The following is a 26,974-nucleotide window of genomic DNA, read 5'->3' as shown; positions in this document are numbered from 1 at the left end:
TAATTTAAATAAGGAACTGATTTTAAAAATGCATACCTTGACTCTCGAATTCGCCACATATTGCTAGTCAGATTGCTTATTAAATCATCAAGAATTTCTTTCATGTATTTGTCCACCTGAACCAATAGAAAACAGTTTTAACTATTAAAAGCATTCCCACACCCAAAAGAGTGAAGAAATTGAACATTTATAGCAATAATTTCCTCTAACTCAACAATAAACTACAATAAAATAGAAATTTAATGCAAGAAAGATTATTTTTAAAGCATTTTCCTGCTTTGTATATATATCATCATTCAGAAACAGCTCAAGAAGAAGATATCAAAATGGGCTAATATGATAGCTTAATTCAGGTCATTCTGACATAGTGATTTTACTATGTGGATTTTGCTCTATGTGGTAAAGAAGGTAAACCTCTCTATATAATAAAATCATTCTACTATAAACAGAAAAGAAAAAAAAATACTACTAATCATATGTTCTCACACTACAGTAGTTACATATTCACATACATCACATTTTTTAAAAGATAGATAAATAGATAATCAAAACAATATTTTTGACTGTAATTCTTAATGCAAGCAGGAACTTAGTTCAGAAAGACTTAGGCTTCTTCAAATGTATTTACTATTTTCATATAAACAATATACATATTGTATATAATATAGGAACGTGTGTATGTGTATGTTCTCTCTCTCTCTCTCTAACTTTAAGTTGTGACTGCTCAATGGAAAAAAGTGACGACATTGGGACATAATTATTCTGTGTTCACTTACAGCAGATTTGTCTGTAACAAGTGCATTCCAAATGCTGGTCATAGCCTGTCGAATCCCAAGATTGGGATCAAACTGATATCGATAGAGACGAGGAAGCAGTTGAGGAAGAAAAGGAGCCAGCTGTTCCCCAGCTTTGGTAGCAATCACATTAAAACCAAAAGCTGCTCCCTGGGAAAACCAAGGGGGAAAAAAATGTTAAATACCACTTAGGTGTCCCATTTACGTTCATTCAGGTTTCTGGTAAGAGACAGAAAATATTCAACGCTAATAAAATGAACATTATGTATTTTGTATATGAATCAATAGCTCTTCTGTATATAACGCTCCCGCTGTAACTGATTCATCCCAATTACTCATAATGTTGAGCTTCAGATCAGAATTCAGAATAGAAGAAATAGTCTTTCAAAGTTATCCAGACATAGACATAGGGTTTTTTGTTTTTAATTCTAATGTTCTACCATCCCAACTACATGCAAATACCTTCCGAGAATTCCACATTGCATGATGATTGGCCAAATTCATGAATTTATACACCAAATCGGGCTGGTTGAGGTCACTTGCAAGTGAACAAAGCTCCTGGTAAGTAGAAAGACCCTGGCTTGGGAAAAACAGAAACAAATGATTAATGCTACTTCTTACATGTCCCATTTTGCTCAAACAATTGTAAGGGGATACTTAGAGATGGGGGTCAAAATAATATTTTAAATATAGATTTAAACTAAATTTGTTAAGACGATTATGCAATAATTAAAAAATCTTCCCCATTAAAACAGAAACCATCCCATATTCTGTAACATCTAATAAGCAAACCACTATATTTCAGAATTAGTACGACCATACAATTAGAAGCAAGACTTTAGTCTGTGTTCCCTCTTTGTTTTTTTAGGCTTCTGTACAGATCTAAATGTAAAAGTGATAAGGCTTTCCATTCACTTTTTGGGTTCACCTTTGCTGCCTCTCTAGTTCATGCTCTGCTACAAAAGACAGAGGATCACAGTTCCCATCAGGAGACATTTGCTCTTTGGACACAATGCTTAACAGGTGAGTGCACAAAATGGAACAAATGGTTGTTGTTTTTTAATGCCTCAGAAGTTCTGGCGAACAGTTCCAGCTAAGCTGTGATTTAACAGAACTATATTCCAAACAATGTTGTGCTGGGCTTCAGCCATAACAAATGGGAACAGGGGCTTTGGTGACATGTATGAAAAGGCTGGTGCATCATACTTCCCTAACCTGTTCTCTACTTAACTTGGACACTGGTATGCCTGACAAACTTCATAGTTGTCTTCTTTTGCTTAGATACCACTACTTAAATGCCAGGGCTGCAAACATGGTTCCTTCCCATTTTTGAAGCATCTTCTATTCTTTATGCTCCCGTATGGAAAATTGAAGGGGGTAGGTTGGTTAAAATATGCCCCACTTGAAAAAAGGACACCAATGGCAATGCCCATTTGCCCCTCGTCACTGCAGAGCCTTATTTTCCCACTTCTTGTTACTTGCTACAATGGTATAAATATTCCATGACTTTCTCATTCCCCGCTGCTCAAGGAACATTTGAGCAATTCAGAGAATCAATTTACTAGGATGGACTAAGTGCCTTTGAATGATGAGTCCCCATAAAACTGACCACTAGCCCTGTCTCAGGAACTGGTATCTGTAGAGGAGCCCAACCTTCAATGGAATGTTTGGAAGGAATCACGGACCAAATGTGGCACTGGACAAGAAACTCCCAACGGCTACCCATAAGCACTTCAATATTAAAAAAAAGAGAGAGGCTTAAATCATATGAAATTAAGAAAATCTCATGAGAGTTTAGGACTGAACTTCTATGAGATTTGAAAACATCTCCAAAACAAAAAATTAAAAAAACAACCCCTGATTGATGAAGAATTACATGTAACATCTTTGTAGATCCCTAGTGATACCTATACCATAGATTAAAGTAACACAATGGCTCACAAATAGCACAATTAATCAATGAACTTACCCATCTGGAGTTTTGCCAAGACCTGAGCCTTGGAACATCACAGTTTCCCCAGACACTTCATGCTTGACTCTGTAACGAGAGTGTTCTATTATATGAAAGCTTGTGAAGGAGATTAATTTTGTATCTCTTTGGGATCAGATTATATAGCCTCTTGGTTCTGCCTCATTTATACATGTCAAATGTACATTTCCAAATCAATTGGAAAAAGAAGGGGTTAAGATTCATTACAGGATACGTGTGCATTTTGGGAAAAACATTTTCCCCTGATTCTTGAAACACCACTGCAAATGGGGGGGTCTTGCATAATAGGGACTCTTCTGTTAAATTTATCATAACTGGAAATATTTATTCAATTGATTTCATATTGGTAAAAAGGAGGGAGAAGAGGCTGGATTAAACTGTTCTTTCAGACTAACAAATGTCTGGCAGGATTTTTGCCCATTTAAATAGGCTTAATTTAAGTACCCGAACATATAATCTTATACAGATGTTACAAGAAACATTATTAACACATCACCGCACAGATAAAGGGATTTTATTACTTTTTCAAACCCATTCCACACTATCCTAAGATGCTTTTTGTTCCTTGAAATATTTAGGATAAAAGTTCCAAATAGATCAAAACATAACATACTGAGATCAAACTATAGATTGCCATGCAGGAGGAAAGCAAATACATCGTATTATTTCAGAATTTTAAAATAAAGCTCATATTGATTCAAGATAATTTATAGGAAATGTGAACAGAAGGTTTCAGATGTTCTGAAGCATTCCTCCATCTTAGGATAATGTAGCATTCCTCCAAACTTGTTTTATATTTAAACTCACTTACTTTTAATCCCCCTTTTTATTATTCCCTGCCTCCTGATACATATTCTATCAGTTGAGGTTTCTTTAAAATACCTTTTTCCAGTCATAAGAGTTTCAACAAGTGTAGTAACTAGTTCCTGTTGATCTTGTTCATTTCCAAGCTCATACACCAAACCAAGACCTTTAGAAGCAACATCTTGACTGAGTTCTAGAAGAAACCGAAAGCAAATTAAATGTTACTATGCTCAATTGTTACATCTATATATGGGTCTCCATGCCCAAACATTAACCAGGCCAATACCAGTTCAATTACATTTACCCATTCAAAAGTATGTAAATATCACAAACGCACAGCAGTAATAGAACTCCTAAAACCAAGGCCAGAAAAGTTAATGCTAGAAAGCCAACTCCTCAGGAAAGAATAACAAGCAATTTCCTCTGAGACTCTCAAATCGCAACATGTAAGCAATTCTCAGTCAGACTAAAAATGTCTGAAATAGTTCAGCGGTCTGCAAGTTCTTATTTGAGAGAAAAGCAGTTGCACTTTAAAAGCCTAAATGATTAAATGAAAAAAACAAAACCTCTCAGCTATACTTCCAATTTTGCTATATTAATCAGTGGTACTGTAAAGTTCTTTACAGCAGGGGTCCCCAACCGCTGGTCCAGCGGACCGTGCACGGGCAGCGGAACAACCCTACCGGGCCGCTGGTTGCTGGGCGCCGCCATCTTTTTGGTAAAAAGCGCTTCTGGTGAGCTTTTCCGGGTAGAAAGCTCACCGGGCGCTGTTTCATCATAAAAAGATGGCGGCGCCTTTCGATGAGCTTTTCCGGGTAGAAAGCCATTTCTACCCGAAAAGCTCACCAGAAGCGCTAGGCGCGCCATCTTTTTATGACGAACAGCTTGCGCTTCCGTGACGTCACCGGAAGCGCCTTTTCGTCATAAAAGATGGCGGCGCCCAGTTGACGCCGATACCGGGCGCGCAGCGCCCAGCTGATGTCGGAACCGGGCCGCGGCGTCGAAAGGTTGGGGATCCCTGCTTTACAGCATATACGTTGGTTTCAATCCTCACTAAGTCTAGAATTCAGATCAAATAGAAATCATTGCAGAACTTCTTGGCATCAATTTTTGAAGTCAACCTGTCAATAGCTCTCAATATTTTTTTCCTCCCAGATTAAGCTTACAAAAGTTTAGAATTAATTATATTAAAGTCACTATTTATTCAGAACCTACAATTTGGTTTCCTTTCTTTGTTAATACTACCAAATCTTTGTTTTCTTGGTGGCATTCAGCAATATATTTCATTTTTATATGCAATTAAAAACAGGTACAGGATCAAGTTCAAGAATAATTCATATTTAGTTTTGTAAAATAACATTTTATTTAGAAAAATATGTGTTTTTTTAAAAATCACAACTAGACTCTTGACAAATGTATTTTTTCTTTTCTTTTATGTACACGGAGAGTATTTGCACCAAGACAAATTCCTTGTGTGTCCAATCACACTTGGTCAATAAAAGAATTCTAATTCTAGATTAAAAATTTCATTTAAATAATAATGCTATGCATTGGTATTACATAATTTCAATGTCAAATTTCTGAGTTTTTAGAGCAAGTAACAATTGAAATAATAACATCTCTGTACTGAAAGCTTTTTTTCTATATCTGTAAGCTTAAGCGCTTTTGTTTCTAATAAGGATTTGCATTTTTAATCAATGAATAAAATAATGCAGGTATGATCCTACTTACCATCACTGTCAGACAAAGTAGATACAAATGCAGTTTGAATCTCTTTGAGATGTGACTATGAAAGAAAAAAAGAAGATTTTAACTTATACCTGTTACCTGAAATACAACTTCAAAATCTCACCAATAAGAATAACTCGCCCTTTTCTGGCTTGCTCTGTGAGCAGGGAAGAACAACATTTGGTGCAAAGCCTCTGATGGTTTATTCTTGAAGGAATACAATCTATGACAGATTGTCAGTTTCTGTTATCCCCTGTAGAAGGATGTGGTAATAATCCTTTGAAATATGATTAGAGGTCAGAACATGCAGACTTTTTTCCAAGCTAATACAGGAATCATGCAACTTCACTATCAAAACAATAAAGTGTGAGACTCAAACAAATTTCTTCTACTTTTCTACGGTATGAGTTTTGGAAAAAACAGCACACCGTTAATGGACCTGTATCCCTTTTGCCCAGAAAGTGCACTTCCAGACCAAGCAGAAAAATGAGAATTCAGAAACAGACAAGCAAGAGGACAAAAGAATGCACCATGAAATCACAGGTCAACTAAATCAGATCTCCCCTCCCAACCTCAAAAATGGGACATAATTTTTTTCTTCCTACCTTAATTTCTTTATGGGCACTCAGCTTCTTCACCAGTGATAAAAGCCAAATACAGGATGCTTGTCTTATGTGAGGGTTGGGACTTATGATATGCTTATTCAAAATGACGTCCAGGACCCAGGGAACCACATCATTAATTTTCACATCTGTTACATTAAAACCATCGCAGAGAAGAAGTTAAGTATAATGCAAACAAAAGGATTTGAGAAACAGAGCCATGTCAGCAATGTTTTCACTTTAAATATTCATGGTTCAGCCTATAAATATTCTACATATAAATTCTGGACTTTGTTTCAGTTTCAGATACGTTCATGTACACTTGTGCTTACCAAAAGATGCAACATTTTTGCAGTTTACGGTTGCATCTTTTGGTAAGCAAAATTAAGGGCTATATGGATTATTTTGTCATATTTTCTTTTTCTCTCTTTTTAATCGGTTTCTCTAATGTTTCCCAAAGCAATCCAGTACAGAGCCTATTATATCAGACTTTACAAGAGGAATAAATGACAGGATTATTTTTATTATGCAAACAGAATAGTTTCAAGCCTGACAGGTTGAATAGAAAAATTGGTGCTGTTATTAGCCTTTTAGAATATTTGTTTTAATGTTTGTGTTAACTGCTTTAGAAGTTTGTTTACTTGGAAAAATGTATATAAATATTTAATGTCAATGGATGAAAAACCATTACAAACTACCCTGAGATATAAAGTGTGCATTTGCCTTCTAAGTCATCACAGAGACTAGATTAATTTTGGAATTTAGGCTGTAGTTTGACTTGAGTTATATTCTATTACCACTGATAAGCACAAAACTAATTGTAGGTGCAAAAATTATGCTGAAGCAGGTTCCATATTAAGTGACTTTTCAAAAGCCAGAATAACAATGGAAGCAAAATGTCAATAGAAAACTGTCATTCTGGATTTGTTCACCAAGAGCAGCTTTTTTTCTTATAAAATTGCTCTCTGAAATATCTTATTAGATATTCCTATGCCAAACCTACCAATAGGAGCAGTATACTCTTCTTCAGCTACTATCCATGCATCACGGGCAGCTACGGAACTGGTCCCTATTGCAGCACTGGTAATAGCTTCACCAACCGTAAACTGTAATTCAATTTGCTTGGCCTGAGAAACACACAGTAAAACAACACTAAATTTCACTTCGCTCACTTATCAAAACCAGTTGTATTTTCTAGGTAAGAAACTTGCTGCATTAATTACAAGGAAGAAGATTATAGCATACATCATTACAAATTCTACCATGGAATTTTCAGCTGATTTGAAAAACCATTCCTGCATTTAAATCAAAATTATTTCAAGTCTCATAGCATTATTTTCATCTATTTCCCAGCTAAAAATTGAAGGGTACCATGCTATTTCTTTTCAGCCATTATAACCACAGGGACACTCCAAACCGACAAAATTCCCCAGGCATTCAGGCAAGCAGGTTAGACTAGCCTCGTTGATGGTTTTTTGATGATTGGATCATTTAATCATGGGTTAATGTTTTAATGCTGGTTTTTAACATTTGTATGTTGGCCAGAATCACTGTTGTGAGAAGGGCAGACATACAAACTATTTAAATGCATAAACTAAAAGAGCCCACCCTTTCAATTTTAACCAATGGTCCTTGGATGTTGATTCCACCCATCCATCCCCTCCCATTTTAAATGGGAGGAAAGACATATGGGAACAAAACTCTGCAGCACAAAAGAGGAAATTATTTAAATGAATACAAAAGAATGGACTGATCAGTTCCTGGAAAGGACACACAAGGCCTGAACATTTTTTCTTCTGCCTATCAGGAAATGTAGAAGCATAGAAGGTTCCACAAAAACCTCTTGTTCAAGGTAGCAATGCTTCCTCACTGTAGCACAACCATGAAGAATAATTATGCATTGGATGACATTAGTGTTGTTCTCCTAAATTAAAAACTTTTTTTTTCAACTTTTACAAACATTTATAACCAGGGAAAAATAATGGAACAAAAAAACCTTAAGGACACAGTTTAAGAAACTGGCATGAATTAATAAAAGCAACCCTTTCTTCAAATATATATTCCGAGAGTACAATTAAATAATTACCTCTACAGAATCCATTAATCCTTGCAAGAGTAGCTTCTGATGAGGAAAATCTCCATCCCCCACTGGAAAGTAACCCAGCGTTTGAATAGCTCTTTCTTTCATCTTAAAAATACCATGAAGGGAGGAGGAGGAAGAGTTAGAAAGAGAGATATTTTAAAATCTGCTAGATTAAAATGAGAAAAATAAAACACTTCCCCATCAGAAAAACATCCAGATGAACATAAATTAATACCAAGATTAACATCAAATCAACAATCAAGAAGTAAACAATACCCCAGTCAAAGAACAGCCAAACCAGCTAACAGTAAACAACCCAACCAAAAAGAACCCACCAAGACTACTCCACCAACACAGTAAGCCACTAGAACAGGGGTGTCATACTGGCAGCCCATGGTCCAGATGCGTCATGCGTAGGTCACGCCCACCCCAGCTCAGCGAATGGGAAAAACATTGTGAAACATCATGTGATGGCAACGTGATGCCACGAGTTTGACACCCGAGCACTAGAATATAAGTGAGAGCAAACCCCATTCCTTTCCCGCACTGATGATATTACCTAGTTTGGGCTGGGAAATACCTACAAGTAAAGAATGAAGCTCAAAGATCTTTTAATCGCAGGAAAATTGTAACCATGTTGTAAAACATTACCTTATTACTTTCTTTGCCAGAGGGAATTCTGGCCAGTAAACTTTCAACAAGATGGAGTTTTGTAAAACCACTGCCTTCATTGGGGATGGGCAAAGGCGCATTCCTGCCAATTTCCCCCAGTGCTGTACATGCAGCTATTGCTAGAAGTGGTGATGTACTATCCAAAAAAGAACCTAGTAAAAAGTAGAAAGATTACTTGGCGTTTTTCCCTTTAAAATCCAGCAGGTTGTACCCCAAAGGAACAGCCTTTAAGATGGTCTTAGTCCATAAATGGCTAATGCAGGACTTGAACTCATGGTCTCTGTTTCTAGCCTGATGCCTTTTTCAGGCCAAACTTAAAACTTAAATTAATAATTTTTGCATTCATCTGAACACCTGCCTCAGGTGGGAGAAATATATTTTTCAGAGAAAATGAATACTTGCAGAAATTCCCAGCATTTATAACATTTGTATCAACAAAAAATAAGAGTTTTGCATCACGCAGAGCAACATATCCGAGTACAGTTCAAGATTATGACCTATAAAATCTCAAAGATACTTTATTCTAATATGCATAATCCTAGTTCATTTTAATTTTTTATTCAGTCACACTACATTTTATCTCACCTTTCATTATCATTTGATAGCATCTTCAGTGCTAATTAAATAGCAGCCCTTTAAGTGTCTTTTTTTGCCAGAGGCTCATGCTCAGATAATACAAATCTATTTTTAATGCCAAGTACATTAATTGCAACTAGTTAAATCTGTTTTAATGAGTTGTGAATCAAATACCACATCATTAAGCAATGAAAATAAGATGAGTTTGAGATTACTATTATGTTGTATGAGTTTTATGATAAAGATTTCAAGTAAGAGATAGGTAAAGCAGCACAGTGGTCCGAAAGTAATTTAATTTTTCAAAACTACCATGAACAAAATGGGCCAAGAATGCAGGGAAAGTGCAAATGTGCAGACTGACCTATAGTTTCTGTTGTTGATTTGATCAGCTGGTCTTGTTCAGGTGCTACAATGGTATTTCGGTCTTCTATACCATGTAGTTCTGCTATTTTCATTTTTCTTTTTGATAAATACCGTCCTACTGTGAATCCCAAAGCCAATAATGACCCATGTTGCATTTCCAGATTCTGTAGTGAAAAGAATTGACAATAAAAAAACAAGTTAACAATTCATTTTATACACACACACACACACACACACACACACACACAGAGAGAGAGAGAGAGAGAGAGAGAGAGAGAGAGAGAACATTTTGAACAGCCTTCTTATATTTAAATAGTGTGCGTGTTAATAGCCTAAAAATTAAAATAGTATGTCTGTGCATATTGATCTTTAATTGATTATTTTCCCTCTATTTATAAACAGTGGATGCTATATAGCAGGGGTGTCAAACTCAAGGCCCATGGGCCCTGGCCCACAGGCTGCTTACATCTGGCCTGTGGGGCTTTCCTTGAAACAGTGAAGGACCGGCCCGCAGTGCCTGTCAGCAAAAACGGAGCTCAGGAGGGCCATCTACGGCCCTCGTAGGCTCTGTTTTCTGCTGTGACGGCCTCCTGCAACCCTTTGCGAGTGAAAATGGAGCCCAGGGGGCCCTGCAGGGATCCCCACCGAGCTCCAGTTTTACTGGCCATAAGTGACATCAAGCTGGCCATACCCACCCTGGCTAAACCCATTCCAGCTGCCCGAGGTCAAACACAACCCTGATGCGGCCCTTAATGAAATCGAGTATGACATGTCTGCTATATAGCTTCTTAGAAAAATCAGTCCTTTCATTCTTATAAAGGTGAAATTATTTTTCTAAGCTATTGTGAAATCTGTCAGGATTCCGGCAGTTACCCCAATTAAATCATGAGTCTCAAGCCAAACTTCCAAAACTAAACAGGATTTATTTGGTAGTTAACATGTTGGCCCTGCCTGGGTGTAGCCGACTTTGAGACAGATAATTCACTGTCACCCTTGACCCTGGTTTTCCCCACCACTCTGGGTGTATTATAATTCATATTCTCCAATGACACACATCCATAGCCAAGAGTCATCCATCATGTTTTCCAGTTAGATTTTTGCATGGCAGAAACTTCAGTCACCTAGTTACTATCTCTGAAAAACTATGGAATGCAGTTTTGATTTCCAAGCTGCCGCACTGCTCTTTCAAACCCCTTCCCCCCCCTTTCTGTTGAGAACTCTAAAACGGCGATATAAATGTTTTGACAGAATATATGCACTAATTAAAAGCAAATATTTTTTCCTCAGACAAGGACTTTCCTTTCCTTGAAACAGTGAAGGACCGGCCCGCAGTGCCTGTCAGCAAAAACAGAGCCCAGGAGGGCCATCCACGGCTGTACATACATTTGTAAAATGTATTTGAACTGAATCAGTCATTTAATTAACCAATTTTAGTTATAACTAATTGGGCTCTTACTCCCAGTTTTCTGATATTCATAAAAAAAACTCCTTACTCTTAATTTAGTTCAATATTCCTTAAATAGAAAAGGGCATTTAAGATACATAATAATACTATTATACTTTCATTCATAAAAGTGGTGTGAGGTAAAAACAAAAATATTACATGATTGTCCTTTGCTGTTTTTATCAGGTGCTGAACAGATGTTTTGAATTCATTTTCTGACATGGTCGAAAGTACAACTGAATAAAATAGAGCAGCCAGTTCCCGCATTTCTTCCTTATTAGTATTCATAAGATTCTGAAAACAATATAAAGGAATACAATATGTTAAAAATAGATAATACCCTACCAGCCTTTATATAATAAATATATTGATCCAATTAACCCCATTTTTTCTGTCGGGAATGGCTAAAGAGCATCTTTTCCAAAGAATATTTAACTGAAGAGGAAGGAGAACAACGATACTTAGAATTCTGCACCAGTCTTGCTTTTCAACATGATTAGCAATAGCAACTAATTAGATTGCTTTACAGTCCTCTCTAAGCAGTTTACAGAGTCAGCATATTTTCCCCAACAATCTGAATCCTCATTTTATCGACCTCAGAAAGATGGAAGGCTGAGTCAACCTTGAGCCAGGCAGAATCGAACTCCTGGCTATAAGTAGCATTCTAACCACTGTGTCACCGCAGCTTTTTGCATTATTTGCCTCATTGAATTTTACAAGCATTACTATGTGCAATGCAATAAAACTAAAGACTAAGGACAGGAACTCAAACATTCACTACAAACCCACAGTCTATTAATTATCACATTATTTTAGGTGCTTTAATAAAAATTCTGAGTAGTTTTGCCTCTGAAACTTTATTTCAGATAGTGACATTCTTAGTAGAAGTTGCCATAAGCTATTTTCCTTCACTGAATTTTTCTTTAAACTCTTATTGTAAAGATATCCCTATGACTTATTTATAGAGGCCTATATAAGCAGTATATGAGAAGCATTATATTTAAAAGTATGTGGATAATAATGATGTCATATTGGCTTCCAGGAACTTACTTTTAACAGATCAGGAGCTATTGAGAAACATACTTTTAACCCTATCGCAATCATTCCTTTCTTGGGTATTGGGGGGTGGTAGAAATCTGTTCTACTGGAATGAAGTGCAAAATTTTGGAATAAAATCATCTTTTTCTTTAGCATACCTTTATCCAATCCATCTTGTCTATAAATCGTGCAGCTAGCTTTTCAGGATAGACTGAAACAACTTCCAGCAAACAGTACATGACTGGCAAACCTATATTTTTTAAAGAGTTCTCAAATTATTAAAATGAACAAAATATGAACAGAAACTATTGTATTCAATATAAATGAATTTGCTAATGAAATCACCACAAAATATTAAACTTGCTAAATGAAATCACCATGCATACAAATATGATTCATTATCTTTGTAATAGGCATGCCAAAATTATTCAAAACAAATATTTACATTCACTTTACTTTGTAACTTAATACTATTTCAGATATATTTTGCACTGAGAGACTGCATGTACCTCATAGCTGGTGAAATGCAGACAATAATATGTTGCTTTGCAAAACTGTTTCTGGAATAGAAATCCAGCTTGCACAGTAAAACTGACCCTTGTTGCACTAAAAGTATACTTGTAAAAACATACCTAAATTGATGAGTGGAGACTTTATTTGCAAGAAGAAATGCTACTACACATGTTACAACTATAGGCTAGCAATATAACTTTAAAATATCTTCTATCTTACTAAAAGGCTGAATTGGCCAAAGCTTCAATAGGTGTTAAGAGGTCAGTATTTATGGGATCACGTATTGAGGGTGTGTATTTCCTTTATTCTTTTCTGGTGTTAAGTTTCTTTTGCTATTTCTTACTATTTTTCCCTCATTCTGAATAATGTTGAAAAGGAATTGCTTAATTGGTTTGTGTGGATGGATGTCAAAAATTTTCTGACCAAAGAATCCTGTATCTAAAAAGTGTAATCTCATCAGGAAACTTGAGAATTCAAATATGGGATGAAGACATTCAAAAATTAAATCCAGGATTCTCTACTAAATATCTTAACAATATTCAATATGTTAATATTGGAATATATATTTGAACCATACTGAACTACACAGATAATCCTCAACTTACCAACGTTTGTTTAGTGACCATTCAAAATTACAACAGCATTAAAAAAGTGACTTATGACCAGTTCTTGCACTTACAACCAAATTTAGGTTCCTGGCAACTGGCATATACTGTATTTACAGTGATTGCAGAATCCCAGGGTCTTACCATCTGGGTTCTGCAGAATCCCTTACCCTTACCTTGCCATCTGGGTTCTGAGGAGCAAAGTCAATGGGAGAAGCTGGATTTGCTTGCTTAACAGCCATGTGATTCATTTAACAACTGCATTGATTTGTGTAACAATAGTGGCAAAAAACCTCATAAAATCAGGCACGACTCACTTAACAACTGCCTTGCTTAGCAATAGAAATTCTGATCCAATTGTAAATCGTAAGTCGAGGATTTAGCTGTACAGCATATGTTGACCCACACAGCAATCGGCTGAAACATCATGCATGCATAGTATTTTATTAATAAATGTTATGACATAGAGGTGCAACAAAAACTTGTGTGCTATTGTGGAATTTCAAGGCCACAACATATTCTATGTTACTAACATTTTAGATGCACTAGCAAATCATTCCTGAAAAAAGAAAAAAAAAGCTACTGTAGCCAATCCAAGCTCATCTCATCATTCATAACACACACTTCAGTTCAGGCAACGAGAATGAAACACATTCCAAGAATAAGTGGCACGCCTATCTAAAGAGCCCACAACATCTCAAAGTCAAATTTATTTTGATTTTGAGATTGGCTCTTTTATAATAAATCTCTTGTAGTTGCTTGAAAGCTGTTCGGTTGTAATTTAATGGCTTACAAAAATAAAATAAAAACTGGAGAAAGGCCAGTTTGGATCTCTTTTTTTTCCCCAACCTTAAAATGAGACATAAACCTAAATGCAACTCAAAACTTAAATAATAAGATATGAACCCACACTGTCAGTGACTCACCCACGCAGAACCCAAAAGCAGGGAAGATGGAAGAATGAGTGGCGCAGCTGCCAAAATCTCGCGATACTGGAAGTGATGCCACTTCCGGTGTCGCTGTGATAAGAGGAAGTGATAGTAAGACAGGGATGGGGAAAGCCTAGAATGCTGGAATCAATGAAAGACATGCCAAAGAGTAGAAATAGAAATATATAGCAGGGAATGCAAGATTAGAAAACCTGTGTGATTTTTTCCCCCAGTTATTTATAGCAAATTAACTTCTGAAAATTAGTTAGCCGCTTCCCTTATAGTTTTTCATTCCTCTCCACACTCCCCGGTCAAAAGATGAAATTATTATCTAGTATCTTGAATTAGTAATGGAAAAGATCAGTTAAACACAAGGTAAGGTAAAATTTTGATGGCAATGACCTAAAATTTAAGGCATCTATTTTTAAAAGGACTGGGAGAAAAACAAAGTTTAGGTCTAATAATGATTATGCCATTTGATGTCTGCACAGAATCTCTGTATAGACAGGTAGTAAGGTAATTGGGAAAGTACCTTAGTTTTTATGCCTGGTTTGATCTGACAGATCTGACTAGCTAATGAGAACAGAATTCTAAACCAGCTAAAGCTTGGTTTATTTCTCATGCAGGATGGTCAGTTTTTCTCTGCCAAAAATTACACTGCCATTTTTTTTTCCTTCTTTACTGGCCTAGGGCTACAGTGAGAGGGTCTACCACTCAATTTATATTCCAGTTAGGCCCCCGTAATATAAATGTTTTTTAATGTAATAAAATAACCTCTGTCAAAATTATGTAATTTTCAACACAATGGGCTTGCCAAAAATATACTCACTGAACATGTAACTATGTTTTTAGTTCTAAAACTGGAACCAGTGGAGCTTCAAAGTATCAGCCTGATATCCCAAAGGTGCTTTCTCAGGAGACAACTGGAGTTTCTTGTTTTTCTTTTGAAGATGTTTCACTTCTCATCAAAGAAGCTTCTTCAGCTCTGACAGGATAGTGGAGAATGGAATCCTGTCAGAGCTGAAGAAGCTTCTTGGATGAGAAGCGAAACATCTTCAAAGAAAAAACAAGAAAGTCCAGTTGCCTCCTGAAAAAGCACAACAAAAAAGGACAACCATGACCTGGATGACTGAGAATCTCTACAGACCATCAGCCTGATAAAGACAGGTTGCTTTGGCCTAATTTATTGCATTAAAATGGACCTTACATTTCTAGGAAGTGAATCTGCTCACACTAACTAAATGACCAGCAACGGATGCTGAATTCATCTTTTGAAGCAGCTTTATTACTCATTCACAATAAAGGCAGTAAAACATTTTTTTAAAGCTTTGTGACCTGTGTGTTTCTCACCTCCAACGCCAGAGAGCAACTGCTGAAGGAGACTTATATAGATCTGTACAGGATTGCTTTCACCACCTTTTGAGGATGAGGATGTTATAACATTCCCAGAGAGGAGGTTTCTTATATAACGGCCAATGGCTGGAGCATGATCTTGCATATCAGCTAAGCTCTGAGAAGTAGGCACCACACCAGCACTGTGAGCAAGACACATCCGGAGATACAGCACTATCTAAGCAAAACAGAAAAACAAATATAAAGGTTCACCAACCTTCCCTTACAGAATAAAACAACTGTTCAATCAATCAATCACAGTACAATAATCGCATCTCTTCTGATACTGTTGATTTAAAATGTCCAAAGGATGTTGTGGTCTCATTCATTACTAAAGTCTGTTAAGACAAATCAACCAAATTATCCCAATGTTCAAAAGTTAAGGAAGTTAAGGCTAACAGTAACTTGCCTACAAACATGTCATATACTAAACTAGGGGTGTCAAACTTGATTTCATTGAGGGTCACATCAGAGTTGTGTTTGACCTCAGGGGGTGGAGTGGGTGTGGCCAGGGTGGGCATGGCTAGCTCAACATCACTCATGTTGGGGGCACCTGAGGTGGCCCGAGCGCTCTGCCAGAGAAAACGGGCTCCCGAGCTCTGTTTTTGGCTATAATAACGTCCTGCAACTCTCTGCCAGCAAAAAAAGGAGCTTGGGAGGGCTGCCTGCAGCCTTAGCAAGGTCCATTTTCACTGGCAGGGGTACAGTGGGCCTTTCCTTTGCTGTTTTCAAGGCACCCCGTGGGCCACACTTACGTGCCCCGCAGGCCAGGTCCGGCCCCTGGTCCTTGAGTTTGACACCCCTGTTCTAAACTAAGCTTCTGCCACACTATATCCTGGGTACCTAAATTTGATGCCAAACCTATTTTTAAATCTACAATAAAACAGTAGTCGGTATGCTGCAAAATAAACTACCTCCAAAAAAAAAATCATTTCCATGAATCCTTTTGGATTTTATAACCCTATTTAGAATAAAAGTAATAGTAACTCAAGTTATTTCACTCCCCATCTGGCTTGAAAAACAACAAAGATCAAACAGAACATCTAGGGGGTTTAGGAGATTCTCTCTTTCTCTCTCTCTCACACACACACACTCACACACACCAAGTTTGTTTTCCACCAAATGCGTGGTTTTTTTTTAGCAATAGCACTTAGACTTATATACTGCTTCATAGTGCTTTACAACCCTCTCTGTAAAGAATCAGAAGTTTATAGAGTCAGCATATTGTCCCCAACAATCTGGGTCCTCTTTTTACTGACCTTGTAAGGATGGAAGGCTGAGTCAACCTCAAGCCAGTGAAAATCAAACAGCTGTCAGTCAGCAGAATTTGCCTGCAATACTATATTCTAACCACTGCACCACCAGGGCTCCAGTTTGGAGTCTGCCAGCTATTTTCAAAAAGTGCACATAACTTACTGTTAAAATTACAAATATGCATTATTCTGCTTGAAGCTACTGATGCAAAACCTGGCCTAGACTGAAGAAGAAAATCTATTAAAGAGATGACTGAAGAGTTGAACTTTGCTGTCTCATTAATTTCTTTGGGAATATATTAACTCTATTATCAAGTCTGTTTTAGTGAAAGAATTTTAAAATTCTTAAACTAAATGGATCATGCCTGGTATTACATATATACTACAATTTCACAAGGGAAAAGAACAAAGCATATAGATATTGGGTGCAGAAAGTTCCTTAATATCAACTTTCTACTCATTTTTTAATAAATGTCCTCAATTTTAAATTTATTTATTTATTAGGCATTGGAAGAATGCAGAGGGCGTGGCTGATAATGTTCAGAAGTTTCAGTTTTGCTTTGTAGTCATTTTAAAAATACTTTCAGGGGGGTACCTTCCAAAAGGTGTTGACTTCAGGTGACTGCACAGATTTAGTTCCTGCAATTTTCTTGTTAAGATTTTCAAAAGTGGTTTACCAATGCCTTCCTAGTGCTGGGCAAAGAATGACTGGCCCAGGGACTGGCTTCATACCTAAGGCAGGACTGTAACTCATGGTTTCTACCCTGGAGGCTTAATCACTACATCAAATTGGTTCTCCTAAAATATATCAGTGTATTAAATTTACTTTTTTGTGTGCTTATTGTGTAAAGGAAAAAAATGTCCCATTTTTCTCACTGAATATCAGGAACAACTTGCAGAGGGGCTGGAAAAATGGGGAAAGTAAAACCATTCAGCAAAAAGCAGAATAAGGACCATAAAAGTACATAAAAATCTATATAGCAATAAGATATCAGGAAAGCCACTAAAGTCTTGGGTAAAAGGATTCTCTGCTGGCTCACAGAAGTACTAGCAATTTCCTCATCTGTTGAAAGAAAGCTTTGTGTAAAAAAGATGTGTCACTACCAAAAGCTGTCTCCTCACTCACAACCCACCAAACCTCCCAATAAAACCTCTGATGTAGATCTTAAATTTCAAGTATGTGCTTGTGTAAAATACACTATTTCAAGATGAAACAATATATATACAGAAGAGAATTTTGCTATTAACAAATAGGGCTTCCCCTAATTTGTAACTGAGATGCATACCTCTCCAAAAGTAGCTGGGTTGAAAGGCATTACTGTTGTTCCAGTCATATATTTAGCAGGCGTTTTCATTCGGTGGGAGGCCTAAAATAAAGTATTCATGTATTTAACAGAACATGGTGCTTATTCCTCAAATGTTTTGCAATTCATACAAATTACTCAATTTTACAACAATTAGTCCTATGCCTTTATAGGTAGTCCTTGCTTAATGACTGCCTTGGACAGTAACCAAGTAATTTTGAGACTAATGCCTGCATTTACGATTTTTGCAAGTCTGTAAAGGAAAGGAAAGCTGAAATAAAATCATAAAAATAATCATGGTCGTGATTTTTTTAACTTAGAGACCTCTTAAAGGTTTCAACTGTAGTCACTAAACAAGGAAAATACGTGATTCAATTCATGCCCTCAATAGGGAACAGGGTTGGGAGTTGAACAGTGTGTACCATAGTATAATGCAGAGTTTTAAGCTGAAGTCCTGTACCTTCTCTTGAATATACTGGACCATTTCTGGGAATGAAGGCATCTGTTTATCAGCACTTTCCTTTTCATTTTTACCAGGAAATGTTCTCAGAGCACGTTGTGCTTCTCCGTGTACCTCTTCCCGCCTTTCAGAAATTAAAATAAAACATTTTCAAAAATGCACAAATAGAACTTTTTCTCCATCAACCTCCCAAAATAACTCAGCAGAAAAACATTGATTAATATGTCAGTTCACATTAACGCAAGGGCTGTGTTTATATTCTGCATTTAATTTCAAAAGGGTAATTCAGAATGTAGAATGTAGCACCTGTCTACAACTCCTTAAAGTAGCTGCATCCTCTCCTGGAATCACACATAATTCAAAGAGGGAAGACAACGGTTTCTAGGAAAAGACATAACTACTTTTACATTGGGCTCCCTTGCACTCCAAAATACATCGCTTGAAATGTTTTCCACAGGATTGCACTACCCTAAGAACCAATTATTTAGCATTACATGCACAAACAAGAAACAGCCAGGATCCTCTTTCCATTGTCTTCTTATTGAGACACTGGATAACAATAAACTAATCTTTAGTTTGATTCAGTAGACTCTTGACTTATCGTCTTAATAGAGACATTAAATAAATCACCCGTGACTTAAAGTTGATTTTACTTAGAATTGACTTTTTTTAAAAAAAACTCATAAATGTAAGCTACTTTGGAAAATGCAAAAATGAAAATTAATTCTGATTTATTCATTATCCCAGCTGCAATAAAGAGGAAGACATTTTTAGCAGATACATAATTTAAATTCCATTATATTATATATGAACTGGGACACTGCACTTTTCATCCTTTTTTTTTTATTTTGCCAAATCCTTATAGAAAAGATCTCTAGCTGTCCAAAGTCGTCCAATTGTTGATGCAAGGTGAGGTTTAGAATTTAAAAATTTGGACAAAGAATAAATCAGATATTATTATGCCTGGTAATCTTCAGCAACGTGTTGCTAAATTAAATAAATATTTTACCTGATCTAGCAAAGCTTTCTATATTCCACAATACAGCCAAATACAGTATTAATTCATTTTCTACTTATAGGTTGGATATCACTGCTTTGCTTCTATTTTTTTGGCCACCTTTCTAAACCACTCATACAACTCTGAACACCATTTATTACACACAATCTGATAAAAATTGTTTCCATAATTTTACAATTTCCACAGGTTTAGAGCGGTCAGTACCTTTATGTTTTTGGCCTACAATATTAGCTTTCAGAAGTTATGTTTGGACATAACTTTAGCTAGCATTTTCTCCTCTTCATCAGCTTTCTATAAATCTTTCATTTTTTAAAAATGAATTATTACGAGTTCAGCCATGCCTAATGGCTCTAATTGGGACTGCAGTCATAGGTTGGATGGTTATAAAGCAAGACTTCACAGGATCACACCGACTTACAATGGCAATCCCAGCACTCTCCACCGCAGTTGTTAAACTGAGAAATGCAGGTCATTAAGCAAATACCCACCCCCGGCCAAGCCATTCCAGGTTTGGTCCCTCCTAGCCCTGAGTCTCAGTAAGGGTAAGGGACTGTCTTCAAATCCCCCTCCCCACATCTATCTCCCTTTATTTGTTCCCTTTGGGGCACCCTGCCTTGCGGGGTGGCAAGAAGCCCCAGTTGTCTTTTTCTGTCTATGGAGAAGGCTATAAATATTAGCTTCAAAAACAAAGGTGAAACTATTTACTAAAAGGCTTTCCAACTGTCTTTTTAATTGTAGTCTACCAGCCCAGGCTCTGATAGCGATGGAGGAAGCCATTTTTGAGACAAAGCAATGAGTTTTAGATTTGATATACAAACTGGCATCTATAACATGTACTAACAGGGTGCACTAAATATAAATAAAGATACAAAGTAAGGGTCATGATAGTTCCATACTATATGTTTCAAAGACTTGATGTCTAAAGTATGTGAATTAAAAGAGAGCCAGCTTAGTATAGTGGTTAAGATGCTGGCCTAGAAACCAGGAGACTGTGAGTTCTACTCCTGCTTTAGGCAAGAAAGCTGGCTGAGTAACTTTGAGGCACTCACTATCTCTTTCATCCCAACTCACTTCACAGGGCTGCAGTTGTGGAGAAAAGAGGAGGAGGAGGAAGAAGCGTTAAGTACGTTCACTGCCTTGAGGCACTTATGAAATAATAAAGGCAGGACAAAACTCAAATAAATAAATAAAAAACATTTTACAGAACCAGTAAAATGGATATCAATTGAAGTAATAGTTTAAAAGAATCAAAATAAAAATTATCGATCCCTATTTAAGATAAGGGGACGTGGTGGCTCAGTGGCTTAAGACGCTGAACTTGTTGATCAGAAAGGTCGGCAGTTTGGCGGTTCGAATCCCTAGCACCATGTAACGGAGTGAGCTCCCGTTACTTGTCCCAGCTTTTGCCAACCTAGCAGTTGTACTTGCATGTAAAAATGCAAGTAGAAAAATAGGAACCACTTTGGTGGGAAGGTAACAGCGTTCCGTGAACCTTCTGCATTTCGTCATGCCAGCCACATGACCATGGAGACGACTTTGGACAGTGCTGGCTCTTCAGCTTTGTAACAGAGATGAGCACTATCCCCTAGAGCTGAAAACAACTAGCGAGGGGAACCTTTACCTTTTATTTAAGATACTGCTATATAACATTAGCATTTTATACCCAGTCTATAATGTAATATTAAACGTACGGATCTCCTGCAGCTAGAAGTAACAAGTATCTTGACGGAATGTGATCGGAAGGAAACACTGTGCTGGCAAATTTTACAGCTACTTGGCGGACTTGAACTTGAGGCTAAAACAAAAAAGTCAGAAAGATGAAGAAATAATCAGAAACAAACTCTTTACCAAATCAGGCACTGACATACAATATTCAAAATACTGTATGCACCAAAAGTAAAAAGGCAGGTACAAAAAGTTTTCCTTTATAACATGCTTAATATCGTTATGATTTTTTAAATTTTTTTTTCCTGAACCTCCTTCAATGACTTAGGCATTAATTATGTATTGTAATTAAACAAAATAATATGAAAAAAAAATCTTTCTAAATAAATAATAGATCTCTGCTCATGCATAGTTCATCTGTAAGAGAACAGATCATTTAAGATTCTTTCTCAGGAATCAACATTTCTCAAAATTTGAAATAGCAAAAATAATTATTTTTACTGCTCCCTTGGTGCAGCAAGAGCAAGCACAATCAAGTCAGTAATTATAGGTATGATGCAATGAAATGTGAACAAAATATAGCATATTAGGTCAACCATAAAATGTTCAGGTTTCGAGGATATAATTGAAGGGTTAAAAAAATGTGCCTATGCTTGCTTCATATATGTAGTTCTAAAAATAGTCTTTAACAAAATATTGCATAGATTAAATATTGCCTATATAAGTCAGCTGGCATTATTTGTGGTTCCACTTACTCAGTTTTGCTTACATTTTTCAAGGTCATATAACATGCGATTTTTAAAGTGGAAGTTCCATAATAAAAAATATATCGTCCATATATACACTATGATAGACTAATTTTAGGTAGCATGATTCCTTCTTAAAGCACTGGACCATAATCCCCAAAATTCTTTGCTGAAATTTTTATATTGCCTTAAAATTCTAAAAAATATAAACCAACACATCTGAAAGGTAACATCAGGGATGAGCAATATTTTGGGAGGAACTAGATAGATTTGCCTTCTTTAAATAACATTGTAGGCCCAATCATTTTGCAAAGGAATTATCGCTCTTGGCTATCATGAGATCAACTAGTCACAGGAATTTGAGACATTCTCTACTTTTCCTCTGTGTTTGCGTCTATTATAAAGAAATATTGAAGATCAAAAAAAAAAACATTCAAACTGATATTCAGAGAGGCGGGCACAATTTGAAGATACTCTCTATATGTATGTATGTATGTATGTATGTATGTATGCATGCATGTACTGTATTGTATTGCATGTAGGCATGCATTTATGTAAATCATGAAGAGACAATGAATGGAGATCAGGCCAGTGGTGGGATTCAAACTTTTTAGTACTGGTTCTGTGGGCATGGCTTGTGGGCGTGGCAGGGGATACCCTGACACGCCCACCAAGGATACTGTAAAATCTCCAGTCAGAGGTGGTATTTGCCAGTTCTCTGAACTACTCAAAATTTCCACTACCAGTTCTCCAGAACTGGTCAGAACCTGCTGAATAGCACCTCTGGACCAGGCCCAAGAGAGAGGGAGAAAGAAATTTTTATTCTCCTAACTGCATACCATAAATTAATATAACCATTCTTATGTACAAGCGATTAAGGGGAAACTAAACCCAGGTTTTCACACTCCTTTCATATCCTGGTGACTCACCTTGATTAGGTTAGAGGCTACAAGTGCCTCCATGAGAGTACGAGGTGCTCCTTCTAAACTGGTATATGCACCAACCATCATGGACAGAGCTTCCTGAATAGCTAGTCTGGTATCAGGGTCTTCCTGAAATGATATCTGAGTGTTAACATCTAATAAGTATCCCACAAATAAGAAAAAAAACAAACTCTAGATAAACTAATTGTTTGGTAAAATAAAAATAAAATCACCAACCTTAGAAAGAGCTTCAAAAAATTGTTGGACCAGTGCAAGATCCTTGGTAAACAGTTGAGGTATTCGGCTGGAAAAAATGTATTTTTAAAAGGACTTTATTTGAAACGAAGTAGGAATTTCAGCTAACATACTAACTAGACATTTTCTCAAACAGTGTTTAGAATAGAATAGAATAGAATAGAATAGAATAGAATAGAATAGAATAGAATAGAATAGTTGGAAGGGACTTTGGAGGTCTTCTAGTCCAACCCCCTGCCTAGGCAGAAACCCTATATCACTTCAGACAAATTGTTATCCAACAACTTTTTAAAAACTTCCAGTGTTGGAACATTCACAGCTTCTGGAGGAAAGTTGTTCCACTGATTAATTGTTCTGTCAGGAAATTTCTCCTTAGTTCTAAGTTGCTTCTCTCCTTGATTAGTTTCCCCCCATTGCTTCTTGTCCTGCCCATTTCTCATATACTAGTTAGTTCGTTCGAACTGCCAAATTGCAGGTTAACAGGCAGTCAGCAAAAGTAGCCTGCAATACTGCACTCTAACCACTGCGCCACCACGGCTCATCAATATTCGATAATTAATAACATATGATTTTAGTTATCTCTCCAAGATCAGCCAAATGAATAATTACTGTGAAGATTTCTACTTTTCCCAATACTGAGCAAAAACAGTTTTTAAAAAGAATATAACGAGCTCAATTTTGACAGCCCTTTTTAAGGACAGATTTTATATTTGGAATTCTTTAGCATGATGTTGCTGTCTTTACTCCATTTAAATTTAAATATGTAACATTTAGGCAATGTAGACAAGAATCCTTTTTTTCCAATTTGATTCCTTCTTTTCTTAAAAATAGTATTCACCTTAGCATATAAACTCCAGAACTGTCAAAAGATAGCATCTGATCTACACTTTACACTAAGACAACCTGCTTGCTTGCTGACAGAGTAACAATTGCTTTAAAACAATCAACTGACATCTCAACAGTCTAAATGCAATTTCGTTACCTGGAAAGTTTTCCAACAGCAGAATAGGCCACTGAAAGCAGTTTGGGATCCTTTAATTATTAAAGAAAAAAAAGAAACAGAAAACAACTGTGAAATAAGCAAAGAGCCATAAAAGGGACAACATACGTTCATGTTTACCCTGACAATTATGTATTTCTGTTGTTTGATCTATACTCATCTTAAAATATATATTTGCAAACACAAAACATTCTAAAAACTGAATAATCTGTTTATTACTGTTAAATTATGCTCTGCATATGTAACAAAAATAATTGTATCACATAGCACTAAAACTACTTCTATCAAAGAAGAGAGTGGGAAGTGCAAAACTGATATGAAGACAGACATTATGCCAATGCTTTAGAGAAATAATTGGAAGTGTAGATTTGAGCACAAGTGCAGATATAATCGGGAAAACCAACAATTCTGATGTGCCTAAAATAAATGTTACATGAATACACTTTATATTCAATGTTATAACAATGTACGTGTAGGTCAACCTTTTGAAATACTGAGTATTATATTGGTACATATAATGACCAAGGCAAAGAAATACAATACTGTTTCCTAGCTAGACATATGCCAATTATCTTCTTAACTTGATTTTACTGCCTAAGTGCCAACTTGTCTCCAGCATATTTCAAGAGACACAGCTTGGAGGTTTTACATCTATTAGCTCTTTAACCAATGCCTCCTGGATGGGAACTGAAGAACATTACATCCAAATATACCTTGGATTTTCTATGACAAGATATCCTCTGCCAATACATAATAGGGAAAAAAGTTATCCTTGCAACAGAATACCCTATGAATTCCACTCATAGACACTAAATATGCGCTACAGCTATAAGGATTCTCAATATTACAAATAAGTTTTTAGCTGTTCAATAGACAACCCTTCAATCATTTTGTAATCTCTTTCTAACAAGAAATTAAAGTATTGAACAATGAAAGAATTCGAGCCACAAAGAGTCACAAGAAGGAAATGTCAACACATCTTGGTCAGTCTCAAATTTATTAATGGAGAAAACCAGAGTGGTCAGCACCAAGCATTGGATAAAAGTCAATGCTTTTTGGTGGAAAGAAACAATGAAACATTATTGGGATTGGAAAATCACCAATCAATCTAGGAGTGGAAGAAATATACTGACATAAAACTACTTTCCTCCATCTGCTCAAGGGAACAAGCCAGTTTTACACAAACAAGCTTTAATTATGACCAGAGTTTATCAGTGTGTTTTTCCACATGCACCAACAAAAGAATGGAACAGAATTCCAACAGATATAGATAAAGATATACCAAGGGAATATCTTGCTTGATTAAATCAGCATTCAATAATCCAAGTACAATAATTACATTTTAAACCTCATTGGTTTTGTTATAACCAGCTATACTAGTACTACCATAGAGATTAGTCCTTTAGAAAAAAAACAAGTGTAAATAATAAGAACATTTAATATTCTAAGTTCCACAAATAAGTAAGATTCTTTACAAGGCTCCCTTTGAACTCACCTCTTTATATTCATTTATCAGTTTTGTCAGTCCATTCAAAAGCATCGGGCCTAATGGTTTTATCTTGCTGTCAGGGCAACTAAAATTCACATGAAAATAGTAATGATTTAACAAGCGAACAGCCTTAATAATAAGAGTTGTCCTTTACATGTAAGAAAATTCTTTTCAAAGGATGCTTCTGTTATCAGGAGTGGGAAATTAATGTGGCCAAAGGACCATATGAGAAACTTGGACTGTTGTGGGAGGCTGCCATCACCACCCCACCCCTGTCACTGCCCCACTCCCCACTGACACCACTCCGCCGTTGATGCCACCTTGATGGTGCAGGCCAGACAGGGACAGCCAAAGGGACGAATGTGGACTGAAGCCACAAAAATGCCCAGGTCCACTCTGTGTGGCAATGTTCTTCTTTTGGCAGATAATGAAAACCGTTTTGCAGAAAACTCACCATCTCCCAGTCTCTTAATGTCTACATGCCTTAACAACTACACCAAGTAGGACAGGACTAAACTGTTATTAAAATTATAACAATGCATTTTTCTTGAGATACATCACTAAACTTTATGTTGTATTCACATTAAATTATTTAACCTTCATTTCAATTGTATATATGATGTTATAGGAGAACTAGTTTGGTGCAGTGGTTAAGGCATCCAGCTAGAACCTGGGAGATAGTGAGTTCTAGTCCCACCATAGGCACCAAGCTAGCTGGGTGACTTTGAGCCAGTTACTTTCTTCCCAGCCACAGTAAGGAGACAATGGCAAACCACATCTTTAAAAAACTTGTCAAGAAAAAAAGTCATAACATGAAAATACTTACATTACACAAATATGATGCACAAATTGAAGAGACAGAGTTCTCAGTTTAGCATTGGCATTTGCACCAAACAGCCCATCATAAACCACCTTAAAAAAATAAAACGAATGAAAAAATTTCAGGAGAAATATTATTTCAAACAATTTTCCAAGTCTCATGGGAATAATGCCAAAAATCTTCTGCATGTCAAATAAGTTTGATCAAATTAAATTTATTTTATTTATTTTTAAAAATTAAATATTTTTTAAAAAGATAAATGACATCCTGAAGATACAAGTAGTCCTTGCTTAGCTATCACAATGGGACAGTCATTAAGCACCATGGTTTTCTAAGTGGGAAAAAAAATCACATGATTGCGACAGGGTTATAATGGTAATTCTTTATTTGGTCATTAAGCAAATCAATTTAGGACCTTAATTCTATGTTCTTCCTTAACTCTGCTTGTCACAAGCTATGGGGACGCATGCAAATGGCTATCATGTGACTGTAGGATAAATGAGGATTG

At 36.4% G+C, this 26,974-nt stretch overlaps 1 protein-coding gene across 4 annotated transcripts in view; it reads right to left on the bottom strand.

The window, feature by feature from the left end:
- ECPAS (Ecm29 proteasome adaptor and scaffold) overlaps window positions 1–26,974 on the bottom strand; it is a 70,010-nt gene that overhangs the window by 22,651 nt on the left and 20,385 nt on the right. For 2 of the 4 annotated variants that reach the window (XM_087957587.1, XM_087957586.1), the window contains exons 10-32: window positions 26,473–26,558; window positions 25,653–25,731; window positions 24,140–24,189; window positions 23,140–23,206; window positions 22,909–23,031; window positions 21,260–21,363; window positions 18,551–18,674; window positions 18,073–18,153; window positions 15,492–15,711; window positions 14,139–14,231; window positions 12,253–12,344; window positions 11,216–11,350; window positions 9,611–9,776; window positions 8,653–8,825; window positions 8,005–8,106; window positions 6,922–7,045; window positions 5,922–6,067; window positions 5,320–5,374; window positions 3,667–3,781; window positions 2,764–2,832; window positions 1,257–1,374; window positions 777–944; window positions 37–116 (exon numbers count right to left, since the gene is read on the bottom strand). In XM_087957587.1, coding sequence (XP_087813713.1) covers window positions 37–116; window positions 777–944; window positions 1,257–1,374; window positions 2,764–2,832; window positions 3,667–3,781; window positions 5,320–5,374; window positions 5,922–6,067; window positions 6,922–7,045; window positions 8,005–8,106; window positions 8,653–8,825; window positions 9,611–9,776; window positions 11,216–11,350; window positions 12,253–12,344; window positions 14,139–14,231; window positions 15,492–15,711; window positions 18,073–18,153; window positions 18,551–18,674; window positions 21,260–21,363; window positions 22,909–23,031; window positions 23,140–23,206; window positions 24,140–24,189; window positions 25,653–25,731; window positions 26,473–26,558 — 2,570 coding nt within the window. The remainder of the gene's footprint in view (window positions 1–36; window positions 117–776; window positions 945–1,256; window positions 1,375–2,763; window positions 2,833–3,666; window positions 3,782–5,319; window positions 5,375–5,921; window positions 6,068–6,921; window positions 7,046–8,004; window positions 8,107–8,652; window positions 8,826–9,610; window positions 9,777–11,215; window positions 11,351–12,252; window positions 12,345–14,138; window positions 14,232–15,491; window positions 15,712–18,072; window positions 18,154–18,550; window positions 18,675–21,259; window positions 21,364–22,908; window positions 23,032–23,139; window positions 23,207–24,139; window positions 24,190–25,652; window positions 25,732–26,472; window positions 26,559–26,974) is intronic. The other 2 variants (XM_087957589.1, XM_087957588.1) reach the window with 1 other exon arrangement.

Source organism: Notechis scutatus, chromosome 2, assembly GCF_049901735.1.
Source record: "Notechis scutatus isolate UNSWTSFEM ecotype Mainland chromosome 2, rNotScu1.2, whole genome shotgun sequence".
NCBI classification, from domain to species: Eukaryota; Metazoa; Chordata; class Lepidosauria; order Squamata; family Elapidae; genus Notechis; species Notechis scutatus.
The sequence above is the reverse complement of the archived record's forward strand: the minus strand, read 5'-3'. Positions and strand labels throughout refer to the sequence as shown.